The sequence below is a fragment of the Drosophila melanogaster genome, chromosome 2R (genome assembly GCF_000001215.4).
Source record: "Drosophila melanogaster chromosome 2R".
Classification (NCBI taxonomy): Eukaryota; Metazoa; Arthropoda; class Insecta; order Diptera; family Drosophilidae; genus Drosophila; species Drosophila melanogaster.
Genome location: NT_033778.4, coordinates 13,287,063 through 13,301,815, shown reverse-complemented (window position 1 = coordinate 13,301,815; position 14,753 = coordinate 13,287,063). Strand labels below are relative to the sequence as shown.

Below are 14,753 nucleotides of genomic sequence, written 5' to 3'. Positions count from 1 at the left end.
GCATTTTAGCATCAACACATACAGGGGTATTGACTCCCCATCGGGCATATCGGAGCTCTTGACTTTAATCACACTAATTACGCAACTAAAAGGATAATCGTGTCGCTGACCGCACAAGCTCCTTAATGCGTTTGTCCAACTTTTTGCGAGTGCGATTGTGTGTGTGTGTGTATGATCCAGTTTCCCCACCCCGATATTTTGTCATAATCCCCTCGACTTAACAAGCTCATTAAATGAATGCCAAAATTAAGCTTAAAGTCGTGTATTTCTCTTAAAGACATTCGAGTTTATTTAATGGTTGCGGCAAGAAACTATCCAATTCTAGGTGAAAACAAATGAGTGCTTAAAGTAGCGAATTCCTCTGGCGGTAAGTCATACTGAAGCCCGTCTCCACATCACGATTCAAGGTGAGGTCATCGCTGGAGAAGTGCATCATGTAGGGTGGCGAGGCTGCAAATAGGGAAGCCACATATCAGGCGCTGTTCCAACGAACATTCCCCTTTCGCAAAACCAAACACTCACCATAAACCAGCAGGTTGTCGTTGGTGCCGCAGTAGTAGGTGGGCTGGTAGGCCATGTTCTTGGCCAGAATGCTCTGCGGTATCATCAAGTAGTCCTCCTGTCTGCCAGTCGTGTGGACAGTGGCGTGGCAGAACTCGTCGTAGCCCTCGCCGGAGTCCGACTGCACCGACATTGAAAACTTGCTAAAGGAGTATCTGTTAAGAAATTAAGTAGGAATTAAATAAGAATTGCCTTTATAAGTGGTTCAAAAATGATTAAATATTAAGTTAATTAAATAATTAATACGTGGACTAAATCTATCCCATAGACACTAATTAACTAAGCTATACTTAATACTCTATTCTATAGGAAGTATTATTACTTCTATCCCATTGAAATAATATTAGTGGTTAGACTAGATACTTCACCCAGATGAGTATATAAAGATTTCGAAAAGTAGTTAGTAGTAGGAGTTTTCCCTAAGATGAAACTCACTCGATCATGCTGGCGGAAGTAGCTGATCTGATGCAGATGTTGTAACTCAAGTCAGGCATATAGTTGCTGGTCACTGAAGTCTGAAAGTTGAAGCTGCGAATGGTGCCCGACAGATCGGTGTAGTATTGCTGGCAGCCGGGCGGCGCAAGTAGCTCATAGTCAGCGTGGTGCGAGGCAAAGATGTCCCTTAGATCTTGCAGAGAATTGGTGGAGGTTCCCAGGCCGGTAGATGTGCTCGAACGCCGTCGGCTATTCGCTGGTGGACCTTCCAGCTGGGTTACGATCAACCTCCACACGGGTGCTGTTCCTCTGGAGGTCACTACAAACGTTAGAGTCACCTGATCGACTCCCGCAGCCGCATTGAAGGGCAGGTACAGGTGCTGGCCATCGTTTACTCCGCACAACTTGAAGCCGCCCGCCTCAAAGTAGTCCTGGCACTCGAGAACTCCATCCACATCCGTCGGCTGCTGCATCACGAACTGCTCAAAATCGATTCGCAATTGCTGCACATTGCTGCTAAAGGCTTCGATGGTGTAGGTATTCAAATCGCTGGATAAAACGCCAGGATTTTTGATAATCGTTCGCTTCTGGCGCGTAGAAGAGCCCACTTGAAGGTTGGCTACGGAAAAAAAGAACTATTAGTTTAACTTAAGAGAAATAATAATTCATATAAGTATTCGTCGTCTTAAGGTATTTTCATACGAAGTTGTTTTAAATATCTATACAATTCAGTGAATTTTAATGTTATAGCAACTCATTGAAAATGCAAATGGCTCCTTTTACACGTTTAAACACTTGAGAGAGAGCAATTACATAATATTCTAGTGAATTCATGATCATGGCCAATATATCTATTGACCTACTTTTACCGATCACACATTTTCCATATCACTTTCTTCAACTCACTTTCACAGCACACGCCGTAGGTGCCGCAGTATCCATTCACTGTGCCCGATTGCCGCATGCACTTGAAGCGTGTGAGACAGGTGCCGGTGGTGCCGCTATTGGTGACGCAGCTATCTGCCAGGACACTCCTCCGTCTGGCCTGGCGCCACATGCCAGGCTCCTGAGCGACGGCCAGAGCACCGCTTGCTGTGTCATTCAGCGTTTGCGCCTGCGCAATGGCCAATAATCCCAGCGGAAACAGCAGCGTATATCCAATCATAATCCTCGGTTTCACTCAGGTTCTATTCACCCACGCACTTTCACATCGACTGTGTGGATCTTTTGGGGGTCGCAGCGCTTATATAGCACTTCTTGGGACCGAAGAATCCGAAGAAGATACAGCGGCGCTGGCAGCGATGCGGTGATGAGATTTTCGTGTTAGAAGCAACGGCGTGTCAATATTTGGTAAGAAGCTCGGTTCGTCACCTACCGGCATGAATATTCAAGCCAGGCTAGTTGCGCCTATTAACTTGCTGCTTGCTGGCCGAAGTTGCCGATCGATCGAGTCATTGAACCTCAACGGAGTGTCCATTACTTTGATCTTAGATCTGTCAAAACTGGGTTATGTTTGCACACTGTTTTTGAGGGAACTGAGAGGGCTGACTGGCTGGCTATCTCATTATCATCGCCATAAACGAAGATGACAATCGATAGTAACGATGATGATGATGATGATGACGATGACGATGATGTCAAAAAGTGAAAAGAGGTAACAAGTACTGTAGTGTGAGTGATTGAGTTGACAAGACCCCAATTAGAGCCAAATTGCACAACTAAAATTGGGACTCAGCTTCGATAAATGCAGTTCCAGCTGAGTTCTATTCGTAGTCGAAAGTTGTTTAAAAAGTATATATGCCAATCAATTGATTGCCACATTTACACATTTATCTGATAAGGTAATTTAATTTGAAATAAATTGGATTTTGAATGCTGACATAGTTAAAAGAAATATAATTAAAGAGGGCAATGGGGAAATACCTACATCATTAACACCAAAGAGGAAACAATAATTATCTAAGTTGAAAACTCTTAGAATCAATAGCTTGATAGCTGAAAATGGAAATGTCACACCATTGCAAGTTTCTGGACAAAGTCATACTACTCCTTTGTAAGAGTATACAAAGCTCTTAAGATCAAAATAGCCTAAATAGATTGCCAAGACTTTTTCCCACTGATAGAGCTATTAAAAATATCATTTCCGTGGCTAACCAATAATAGAGGGACTCCAATTGTTTGCGATTTCGCCGTCAGACTGCAGGTGCCCCCTTGGGCCAGCGGAGCGATAAAACCAATCGATCATGATTGTTGACACTGGAACCTGGACAATTGGGTGCGATAGGGGTGACAGGTGAGATTGCCGGCGGGCCATAAAAAGCCATCCACTGACCGTTGTGACGACTCAGAACGATGAAGAACTGCATTGCAAGCGCCCTGCTCCTCCTCGCGGTCGTTGCGGCCACTCAAGCCGCTTCGGTGGCCACGCCCACCTGCGGAGGCACTACCTCCTCGAAGAACATTAACCTGGTGAACCCAACGAATCCTCCGCGGGTTTGCGAGTACCATATCAAGGCAACCAGCAAGTACGTTTGCCAGCTGAGAATCGATTGGGCCATGACCTTGGCTCAACCCACGCTGGAAACCGATGATTCCGGCCTGACCTATGCCGAGTGCACCCGTGATTACTTCGAGGTCGATGGACTGAAACTGTGCGGTACCGAGGTGTGGCAGCACATCTATGTGCCCTTCAACGCCACCGATGGTGAGTCTCTGGTGGATCTGGTCATCAGTTTGGCCGATCGTGCTGGAGCCAGTGGCTTGCCCACCGCCTACTGGGACATGACCGTCACGCAGCTGGAGTGCCCGGCCGGAGCATCCGTTCGCTCGTTGGACCTGGAGGACGATGTCACCATTGAGAGTCGTGCCAGCACCATCAAGGATGGCTTCTTTGTTGCCCCGCCCGGCTGTCGGCAGTACTTCCCCGAGGCCAAGGGAGCTGTGAAGTCCTTCAACTACAACGATGGCGATGGCATCTATCCATCTCGCATGAACTACGCCATCTGCTTCCGTCGCCAAACCGATACTAAGACTCTAACGTAAGTGATAGAATATCTGCCTCTCGCATATACATATATTAACTTCACTTGCACAATTCTCGAAAAGCATTCGCGCCTATGACTTCAACGTGGGAGATGTGGTTTCCGCTTCCACCTTGATGACCGATGAGAACTGCTACAGCAGCGATAGTACCAACGATCTGGATGCCGATTTTCTGATGGTGCCACAGGCAACCTTTGAGGATACCCACAAGCACGCCACCTACTTCTGTGGCTCCATTAAGAAGGATGTGGTCATATCGAGTAAGTATCATAGAGCTTTTTATGGGACAAAAGCTCAGGTTACACTAGTGAGCAAACTTCTGGTTAAATCAGTTTCTATCTATTAAAACCGAGATTATTTTTGAAAAATTTAATTATAGATAAATCTGTTGTTCGTATATAATATTTGATATTTAAATTAATATTATTTATTATTACCCATTTTTCAGGCAACAATCCCGGTCCTTTAATGGTTCTGTTCAACAGCGACGACATCTACAGGCAGAATGAGGCTGGCTTTGCATTCACCTATGTTGTGTCCTAAGCTAAACAAAGAATTTGCCAATAAAAGACGTTTAAAAGAAAGATTTGCCGAGTGTTTACTCAAGCATTAGCGTTGAGCAATCAAAGAGATCCGCTCGGGGAACTTACTTGGCAGGTACAATCGCTTGGGAATTTTGGGGCTTTCGTTTTCTATTCCCACCGCTTGCCCTATCAATTAGAGATAATTGCCGACTTATCAGACCTGACGCGATATCAACATTTGTCTGTGACAATTACCAGACAAGCGATATATTATCTCAAGAAGCCAGACTATCTAGGTGTGAGACAATCTATCAAGCGGTTTTCAAATTTATCAGATTCCAATCTCAGTTATTTGTGATAATATCGACGTAGATAAAAGTTGTTCTAAGGTAAAAGGAAATTCTCAAAAGCCATGTACTGAAATCGAATTCATATTCATTTAATAGCTTCCTGTGCGCTAAAAGGAGTTTCAAAAGCTTTATTGGTTGAGAGCTTTAATAATATCCTTAGCCACAACAGTACCCATCATTGTAGCTTTATTTAAGTTTTAAGCTTCCGAAAACGTAAATATTGTCTGACTATCAACAAGTGTTTCCAAAGTATTGTTTTGAGGCCTTTCCCCTTTTCAAAAATATTTACGTCGATAGTATGAATTAAAATTAGAATTTCGATGCTATTAAAGTGATGAATAGCGATTATTAAACTTTGGTTTTTTTTAATGGCGCCAGTCATGTTTATCAATGGCAGCATATTCTCATAATCTAAATTTTAATTGTGTCGTCTTGGATCATTATTCCTTATCAGTCTCTTCAAAGACAGCGCAACAAGTTGCTAGCAACATGAACAGCCCTGTGCCCAATCTACTGCCGTTCGTCGCAGCGAAAAGCTCTGCTAAAGCTCGGAAAACTCATTCTTGGAGGCCAGCGCACTGTGGGTCGGAAACCATTTTAATTTTGATAAAAATGAAACCCAATAAAGAATAACATTTCAGTATTCTGTTGTAAGGGTTTTCTTTCTATTATGTGAAACCATAAAGATTTTTTTTGCAAACATTCAAAGTTAAGCGTATTTTTATCATTGAAATATTTATTGTTAGAACATTTTTGGTTAAATGTTACTTCCTATAAAACATAGCTGATAATGTTGTGATTGAGTTTACAAGTGAATCATTTCCCTTTCAGGCCTAATTTGAGACTTACTGTGCATTTTTTGCAAACTTGCCCCACAGTGCAGTGATAAGACTCGCAATGTTTACTGCTAGCTGCAGCAACATGTTGCGCAGTAGCAGCCACGCCGGCTGCTCGCCGTGTGGCATGCGGATTTGACTTCAGTTGCCGTCCAACTGCCGCGTATTCGGAACGCTCCTCGCGCATCCGAGCCGGTTCCGCCAAGCATATCCAAAGCCATTTTCGAACGGTGTGCGCGAATCGCTCATTAAACCCAAATGGGTGTACAATAAAAAGTTTTAGTCCCGGCCATTGAAAAGTGTGTGTGCTCTACTTGTTCCTTTATTATTATTTTCTCCAAGCCATTGTCATCGCTTTTTGCGTGCAACGTGTGGCGTTGTGTGGCACGGTGTGGTGTGAGTGGCCGATTGCGAGTGCGTCGCTTAAATGCCAATTAAAGTGGCAGGCGTTTAATCAAGTCAAGTCCCAGTCTTCGTCCCCGTCTCCAACGCCGACGACGGTGTGACAAAAGAGTCTGCAGAGGAGTCCTTGGCATAGCTCCACTCTTCATTTCCCTCGACATTCTCGGCAGGCAGCGCACATTCACGAAATTCCCAGTGAAAACATAGCCATAAATTAACAACTAATTCAATTAACTGCTGACAACGTCAACGAGCGCCGCTTGGTTGCAGCTTGGGAACAGGTCCTTTGCCACGAGGCAGGCCAGAAGGAAGTCAGGAAAAGTCACTGCATCGCCGCAGGATATGCGACAGGCTGCCTAGGAGGAATTCCTTGTGCCAGCCTCCTCCCATCACGGTAAGCCCACGGATCCCAGATTCCACTCACAATGGGAGAAATATTTCAAAACGCACACATGCCGCTGCTCGCAACCGGAAATTATGAGTCCTGTGCGTTCCGGCTTACATTTTCAGGGGACTTTATCGTGTTATTCACATCTTATTCACATTTTTCATGCAACTATATCGGTCTATTGTATTATGTTATCACCAAGGATATGCTAATTTCTTGAGTCGTGGGAGCACTGTCCATGGCATGGCAAGTCAATTTAAATACAGAAAATATGTTTTCACAAAACAAATAACTTTTGGAACTCTTTTGGAAAAAATAGTTTTGAGCAAGAAGGCCATATGAAATGGTTAAAGCCGTTGCATTTACTTTCTGTTTAAATCTACATAAAAAAAAATTTATTTCACATACATCTTTTTAAGACTTTTCATGAACTTACCCTCGTTAATTCTGATAAAGAGTGAAGAAAATCTGTCAAAGTCAAAGAAATCGGAACATGCGTTTCTGACTCTTTTGTACGAGTGAAGTCCTTAGAAGTTGGCCCAGTGAATAAATAAAATATTTGAGATATGCTCCCAAGGCAGGGCCATTATGCAAATGCTTGATTGGGTGAAAAAAAAAAAAAAAAAAAAAACGCTCAAAGGATTTAGTTTTTGGAGCCCATTCCTATTCCGTTCGGCGTGTGAATCGACTTTTGTTTGGCTTTCAAATCCTGGGTAGCAGCTGCATAAATCAATGGAGCAGCATTTCTCTCGGTTCGTTTGATTTTTTGATTTCCAGCTTCATGATGACGCACGTTGTAAGGCCATAAATCTTGCGATCTGGCCGAAATGTCTTTAATTGTTAAGCGCACAGACGGCAGGCAATCTGGAATCGACAATCTGCAAGTCGACGATGATTTCACAGCACGACGCGACACTATCATTATTGTGCGATGATCATGATATATCTGCCGTCATTTGTCACTGTAACAAGTTGAGCCTGGCGGCCAAAAGCAAACAATTTGCCACCGGCTAAATTCGCTATTTGCTATTTGCTGTTAGCTGTTAGCCATTTGCCATTAGCCGTTTACGTGGCGCCGGGACTGCACTGTAGATGTCATAGATACAGATACTGGGCCCAAGATACATGGGCTTACATATATGTATATAGACTACCGTCGTGGCGTGGGCTTGCATTAGCTTTTAATTTAAACAATAAATTTTAGCGAAGCGCTATCTCTTAGCCGGGAATATTTTGGACCACAAAATGCATATTGCAAAATACATATATATATATAAATTATATTTTGCTTTCCTTTCCCGTAGCTTTGTTTATGTCCACGTGAGCCAAATGCAGCGGCTAATGAGTAAATATTGTCAGAGATAATATACGAGTGCATATTTACTTCTGGTGGCTTGCAGCAAATGGATGACTCTCGAGAAATATAAATCACTGCTCTCGAGCTAGAAATGCAGGAAGTATCTTCTTTTTACTAAAGTAACTACTGAAATCGTTTAGGCTGCAACTGAAAACAGATAAGGCACCAAGTTATGACTCTAAATACTTGCAAAGTATGTTATTAAAGTGCAATAAACAACGCATTTGTACAGAAAGTCCTCATCAAGATACAGACAAAAAAGTACAGGCAATTAAAAGCTCATTAAGTGCAGCAAAAAACCAAAATTCCACAACCATTCCACATCAAAAACTATTGTATTTCGAATTTTGATCAAAACAATCTTGAAAATTTCAAAATCTATGCATCTAAATTAATATCTAAGTAAAATGGCTTGCTAAATATAGCTTACGTTTATTCGTATCGAGCATTAACATTCTTATGCCTAATAAACACAGCCATTATTATCAATTTATTTATTTAACCATTAATGAATGTATTAGGAAATCGTTGCCACTTGCCCATGTTGTATTATGTTTATAAAATAGTGCTTATGAGTGATTTGTCGGATGTGTACGAGTTCATGTAAACACAATCGAAATCAATTCAATTTTTGACAAGCACTCATCTCCGTCGAATGTGGGCCAATATCGATTGCCCTATTTGTTATCAATTTGCCATCCATCCGTAGCTTTGGTCCACTGATTGATACATCCTATTTCGCCGGTTGCCAAATTAATTTCCCTTGCAACAATTTCAACAACATGGTTGCAAAGCGGTAACAGATTTGGGCATCAACGGTGTTTATTGTATTACGAATTTTCCAAATTAATTGCGAATTTAAGCTATTTTTGGGTTCAATGGGCACGAGTTTTCCTCATCACTAAAACCGAAAACAAAAAAAAGGAAAAAGGGGAGACGGACAGGTCTAAACAATAACAAAAAACTGGCGCTGATTGAACCGCTCAGTGCACAATTTCAATCAATTTTTCAATTAATTTTCATTGCCCCGTGTGCGTCGAGTTTCGAAGTGGGCACGATGATCAAACGATGATGAGATCGCACGGCCAACGTCAGTGTTAAGGCCAAATCAGTACTCGTATTGGCCGCAACGCAGGCAAATGCAGGAAAATTAAAATAAATGGTTATGGGACTCCATAAAGCATTACAATATCACAAGGCAGGAGCCAACGTGACTCACACACTCAGGCCATGTTGGCCAAAGACAAACAGAGTACACCGCTTACATGGCCCACTGTGTGTGCGGGTTCAATTAACGTGGCCAAAGCAACTTGTTCTTGGTCGCAGGGAACCTGGAGCTGGAACTCCAGCCTTAAAAGGCTGCTCGCAGAGATTGCAGCCTCCACAATCAGCCCGGCCAGACGAACTGGCAGAAAAAGTTGTTAATTGGAATTTAACAATCTCTAAAAGCGTCTAACGGAGGGGATGTGTGCTCTGCGCCTCTGTGCCGGCTAACTAACCGATTTGCCCCACTGTACGGCTGGGCTACCAGTTTACCCACTCTGCGCTTTATCTGCCGGCAAATGTAGAAATTAAGTTTCGCCCGGCCAGATGGATCCCGACTGGCCAACCGACCGACTGTCAGTATCGTTTACGTGCCGCCGTCAGGCAAAAACAATCAACATCAACTTATTTGTCTGCTGGCCAAACATCTCAAAGTCTCAAAGTGGCCAGCATCGGAGCAGCAGCAGCATCTGCTGATGCCAGATAGCCACACAGTGCTCAGATGCTCAGTGCTTCGGTGTCATGACCATTCCGGGTCCATTGCTGAGCCTGCTTGCTAGCCCCGTTGCAGGAGGAATTGTGATTTTATCCCCCACACACTGACGCAAAACTGGGAATCTAATGTATAATCAATTGATAAAAATTACCTAGACTGATAAGAAATTGTATCCCTTTTTAAATTGTTACGAATAAGTTGTTTATCCATAAGATACTATATCTCTTGAGTTTATATAATCGCAACTAGATACAAGATCATTAAGATAGTAACGTATCTTATCATTTATACTTATTTATTCTTATTCGAAATTTAAGTTGGAAATATATTACTTTTATATTACTTTTTATCTTCATCTTTAAAAATGAATACTTTTATTTGTTTCCAGTGCATAGAGCTTAGGCTCGACTTGCATTCTTGCGGCGTCATTTAGTCGTGGGCTTCGTAACAAAGATCGTTAGCTGGAGGAATTATTGGAGCAGCTTTTCCAGCGGCTTTAGCCAGTCGTCAGTTCGAGTGGGGAAAATAGTTTCTCACAGCTGGCCGCTCTGCCCCTCTTTCTGCCGATGACAGGCCTTGGGTTTTGGCCCACCTGCTGGCTTTTTGGATGTTTCCTGGCCTCGTGGCATCCCTGGGCACCTCAGCTCCCTTGGATCCCTTGGCTCCATCTGCCGGTGACAGTTCACGTCACCACAGAGCCACAGAACCAGCTGGCGGAAGCTTCTTTGTGCCGCTAATGAAGCATCACACACATCCGCATTCACGCCAAGGTGGCCAGCACGTGTGCTGCCCCGCCGCCTTTGATAAAAAAGTAGAATAAGAGATAAGAAATAAAACCAAGTCAAGGGGCACGAGGAGTGCTCAGCATAATTTGCGCTGACATTAATCAATTGCAGCGTGGGCTTGGCAGCCGAAAAAAGAGCCCCGCAGTTGGCCATAAATTAACAGCAGCCGCATCCACAAAACATGGGCCAGGAACACCTGTTGGTGGCCAGCACTTCCGATTCGGGCCGCTTTTGAATATGATTTGCCGCATCGCGTTGTGCGGCGAACATCGATATGCTCTTTAGATAACGCCGAGCAGTTTCCCTCCATTGCAGATTGCAGACCATAAATCAGCCGCAAATTGCAAGAGTCATGCTCAAGCTGTTGGCCCTTGTTCGACACTGGTTGTCATTAGCTGAAACATTAAGCTGTGGCAAGTAGACACATTTCTGTGGCCCACAAACATTTTGGGTATATTTGTTCAGACATCGGCGCCATTGACATATGACACGCCCGTTTATCGCAGCGGAAGTCGCCTGTCGGCTCAACACTTGGCATCTTGGCCAAAAGTGTTGACAGCTGCAAATCAAATTGTCATTAAATTTTCATTTCGGGCAGAAGCCTCTGGGCACTCCTCCAGAAATAGTGTGGCTTCGGTAATTGCAATTAAAACAATTTTGCGGAGCGTGTCGCGCCGACACATTGACAAACTGCGCCAGTTTACGTGAGAATTCGGGGGCGGCACTCAAAACTTTTCGCCGGTTGAAAAGTTGCAAATTTGTTTGAAGCACGGTTGAGTTACAAGTTAACAAATGGTTGTAACGGCAACGGATATGTGGATACTTTTACGCAGGATAGAATGATCCTTAAAAGAAGATTGAAATATGACTTTTAAAATGGTTTACACTATACGGTTTTCCTACTTTATTAGATTTTAAAATACATTCTTTTAATGCAAAAGTACATTTATGTGGCACTACACCTTTTTGACTGATATACTTTAGGATAGTTTAAAAAATATTTGTATATTTTTCTTATCTGCATAGTCATAATAAATTTTCTTTCAATTCGAGGCATTCACTTCATATCTCATAAGAATAAATAAAAATAGTTAGTATGGTTTACAATTCAGATACTTTGTCCTATCTATTCGATTATAATTTTCGTCGAAATCTTTGGCTGCTATATTTTAATTAAAATAAATACTCACCAGATCTTATGAATTTGATTTACGAAACCCAGTGAACAACATGAGTATCATTCTTCACTCAAAACAGTGATAAGATAGTTATGAAGTCCAACGATATGGATTTTTATTGATTTATTTTAATAAGAAATACTCTAGATTAGTTCGAAAATACTTATATTAGGGAATATTCCAAAATAAGATTGTAAAATTCCTTCAAGACAAATGCCATTGAACTCTGCCGATTTCGTAGGTATGAATTTAAATTTCAAGATTGCAAGTACAGGCTCTATTGAAATTCTAATGATAAATTGGGTGCTGGCTTTGTCTGGGTAAACCAGGTTAGCGTTTGTGGCCAACGTGCCGTCAATGCTGCGTATGCGTAATATTTATGGCACGACGCACATGTGGCAAGGTTCCAAATGCAAGACGCTCGTCAAATGGCATAAATAAGCACATCTCAGTTGGCTATGCGTTGGCTGATTTTTTATGCAACATGCAACACGAGAATTGCATTAGAAAAGAGGTGGAGCTGAGGTTGCACCCACACATCATTCCGTACGCCCTCACAATTCTGGCACGCATCCGAATGAAATGAGCAATTAAAAAGTGCGCATAACTTAATTAAAGATGTAAAAAGGGGAAGTGAATTGTGGCCAAATGACCGCTGCCAAATTGTCGCCTTTGTTGGACTCGGGGTTTTTCGCTTTACAAGTTTCATTTGATGTTCATTAGCTTGTTTATTGGATTGTTTAGCGTCCTTACCGCCAGCAGTCGGTCCTCTAATTACAATACTTGGTGTCCGGGTACAAAAGTCGAAAGTTTAAGCAACAAATGTTGCAACATTAATTAGGACACATTTGCTGGAGATTCCCTTTCAATTAGAGCCCGCTTTTATGCGACAGGATCTGCTCGAGTGTCCTGCGAATGGATTTCAGCAGTCAAGTGCCGCCAGGCGGGCGATATGTAGTGGCACTGAGCTGCGGATTAAGTCGGTCAAAGGTCAGCTGCTCTTAATGTGCTTCACCGAAGCCTTTAAAGCTGCTGCCCCCCACCACTCGACCTTTGGCCAAATCCCGGCTAATGAGTTCCCGAGTAGTATAAATAATGCAAAATGTTTCACAAATACTCTCGGAGGAAGCACCACCACCGCATATCCAAACATCGCAAGCCACAGAAAACAATGGCGCTTTGAAACAAAAGTTAAATAAATATGCATATCATATATAAATTTTTCGGTTTTCATACATACTTAGGCGTATTGGATAACAAATGAAATCGTACTTGATGCGCCAATGGAATAAAATAACTTAAACACTTATTCAATCTGGTTGTAAGGCTTTAAATATTTCTACTGTGCTAACAAGAACACTGTTCTTATTATTTAGATTAGATTATAGATTAAAACGTATTAAACACAAATAATATTATTTGCCTACTTCTTTAATGCAGATATGTGAACTGAACATTAAAGAATTCATTATATTAATTTTAATTCTGGAAAATCCTTTTATTTAAAATGCTTAGAGATTGTTTCCAAAGTTAATTCGCTTTCAATACGTTAAAATAGAAAGAGGCATAATGTTTTGAGAACACAAAGTGGATTAAAATAAATCTCCAATCGATCATGAGATTGTTCCTTGTGCTGCTGTGCAGTACCTCAACCTCCAGTGGCGGATTGTTTTAACAAATGTCCATCTTCGCACGCCTGTCTCGAGTGAGTGGCAGATGGATTGGCAGCAAGTGTCATTCGCCCAGTCCAATGGGATGGACAGCGTGCTCCGCTCACGTACTCGGGAGGGTGGATTGCCATTGGAACCAATCAGCTGGGGGGCTGAAACTTAAACCAGAAACTAATTGAAGTTTTGCGGGTACTCCGTGCTCCGTGCTCGGACATAATTCCGCTTTTGTACTTGCAGCCAGATGATCCCATCAGCGAAACCCGGAGCTTCAGCTCGTCATTAAATCCTTTGCGTTTCGACTTTGGTCAGTTGATTAAGTATGCATAAACAGCAATTATGCCGCCCCCTTGGGGCGTGTCCGCGTAATTTATGCTAAGTTATGGCGTATTATATCTATTGCGGACCCATTTCGCTTGCTTGTATATTACCAAGGGCGAGATGGCTGGGAAACAAGGAGCACGGAGCGCGGAGCTAGGAGCTACACAAAAGTTGGCAAACAAAATCCATACATTAAGCATATCCTTTTTGCAAGAGCCTCGAGCTGCCATGGCCATAGTAACCCATTGAAATTAAAACGCTCTATTGAAGGAGCGTCCTTTTTTTGTGTAGGGCATCCCCCCTCCCGCGAAACAATACTTTTCAAACCTTTGTTGCCTTTTTTTGCGTGCGCGCTTTGCGGCCACGAAATTGCAGGTAATTAAGATGCCGCCCCATGGCATAAAGTACACAAAAAACGGCAAGAGAAAAACGGAGTGTGGCAAAGGAAAACATAATTCACTGTCTGAAAATTCATTTCGACATTTCGCTTGCCTTTGACACCGCTGCTGCCAAGAGGTCTGAATTTTCCTGCTGCTTTTACTTAAGAAGCATTTTCCTCGACATTCGTTTTCCATCTTCCAGGCTGGAGTTGTAGCACCTTCTTGGCCATCGTCTCCTGTGTTAAATTGAGTGTGAAGTGTGCTAAGAGCGCCAAGGTCTAGGCATTTACTCAAATTGGAGTATAATTGACTACAAGCCATTTGTTGTGAGCAGCGGTTTTATGGTGCTATTAAATATTCTACTTTATAAAGCACAGGTCGTAAATAACTCTTGAGGCCAATAATTTGGTGGCATCATTCAGCGATTAGCCAGAGCAAAAATTATAATGTTCACATACTAATAATCATAAATCTCCAGCCTAACAGCTTTCAACAGATAATAAAAGTCCCATAAAAGAAGACATTAAATCGAAATCATAATACGTGAATATTCAAATGAGAAACTAATATGTTTGTGCAATTTATAAATAAAGTTTATTTTTGAAAACAACAGAACCTAATAATGCAAAAGACACGCTGCTCTAAACAATTTGAAATATTGCGCAGGGGGTGGGGGGGGCGAATGTTGCATTCGTTTAACCCACTTGGCATTCATTGTTGCATGCAGCATGAAATATGGAAAATTATGCTCAGTCTGGTGAAGGAGAA

General features: G+C 42.4%; 3 protein-coding genes across 6 annotated transcripts in view; 2 read left to right on the top strand and 1 right to left on the bottom strand.

Moving 5' to 3' along the window:
• Positions 1-268: 268 nt before the first annotated feature.
• Positions 269-2,821, bottom strand: CG17047 (uncharacterized protein). 2 transcript variants are annotated; one of them, NM_001299456.1, is made up of 4 exons: positions 1,903-2,821; positions 997-1,615; positions 523-716; positions 269-450 (listed from the first exon to the last, which is right to left on the bottom strand). In NM_001299456.1, exons 1-4 carry the CDS (start codon positions 2,159-2,161, stop codon positions 344-346), a joined length of 1,179 nt encoding a protein of 392 aa, NP_001286385.1. In that variant the 5' UTR covers positions 2,162-2,821; the 3' UTR covers positions 269-343. The 2 variants fall into 2 exon arrangements, with proteins under 2 accessions (NP_001286385.1, NP_610865.1); NM_137021.3 differs by having other exon boundaries at positions 1,903-2,217.
• Positions 2,822-3,348: 527 nt separating this feature from the next.
• CG4734 (uncharacterized protein) lies at positions 3,349-4,614 on the top strand (the record flags this gene model as incomplete). The annotated part of the gene is made up of 3 exons (NM_137020.3): positions 3,349-4,034; positions 4,102-4,298; positions 4,487-4,614. 3 exons carry the CDS (start codon positions 3,349-3,351, stop codon positions 4,579-4,581), a joined length of 978 nt encoding a protein of 325 aa, NP_610864.1. The 3' UTR covers positions 4,582-4,614.
• A 1,274-nt stretch (positions 4,615-5,888) lies between these two features.
• Dh31-R (Diuretic hormone 31 Receptor) overlaps positions 5,889-14,753 on the top strand; it is a 28,130-nt gene continuing 19,265 nt past the window's right edge. For all 3 annotated transcript variants that reach the window (NM_165979.3, NM_001274022.2, NM_001274021.2), the window contains exon 1: positions 5,889-6,544. The gene's annotated coding sequence lies outside the window, so the exon portion shown is untranslated. The remainder of the gene's footprint in view (positions 6,545-14,753) is intronic.

Coding starts and splice junctions, on each gene's coding strand:
- CG17047 (NM_001299456.1), bottom strand. CDS start 2,161: ATGATTGGATATACGCTGCTGTTTCCGCTGGGATTATTGGCCATTGCG. Junction 1,616..1,902: donor CTACGGCGTGTGCTGTGAAA/GTGAGTTGAAGA, acceptor TTTTTTCCGTAG/CCAACCTTCAAGTGGGCTCT. Junction 717..996: donor ACTTCCGCCAGCATGATCGA/GTGAGTTTCATC, acceptor ATTTCTTAACAG/ATACTCCTTTAGCAAGTTTT.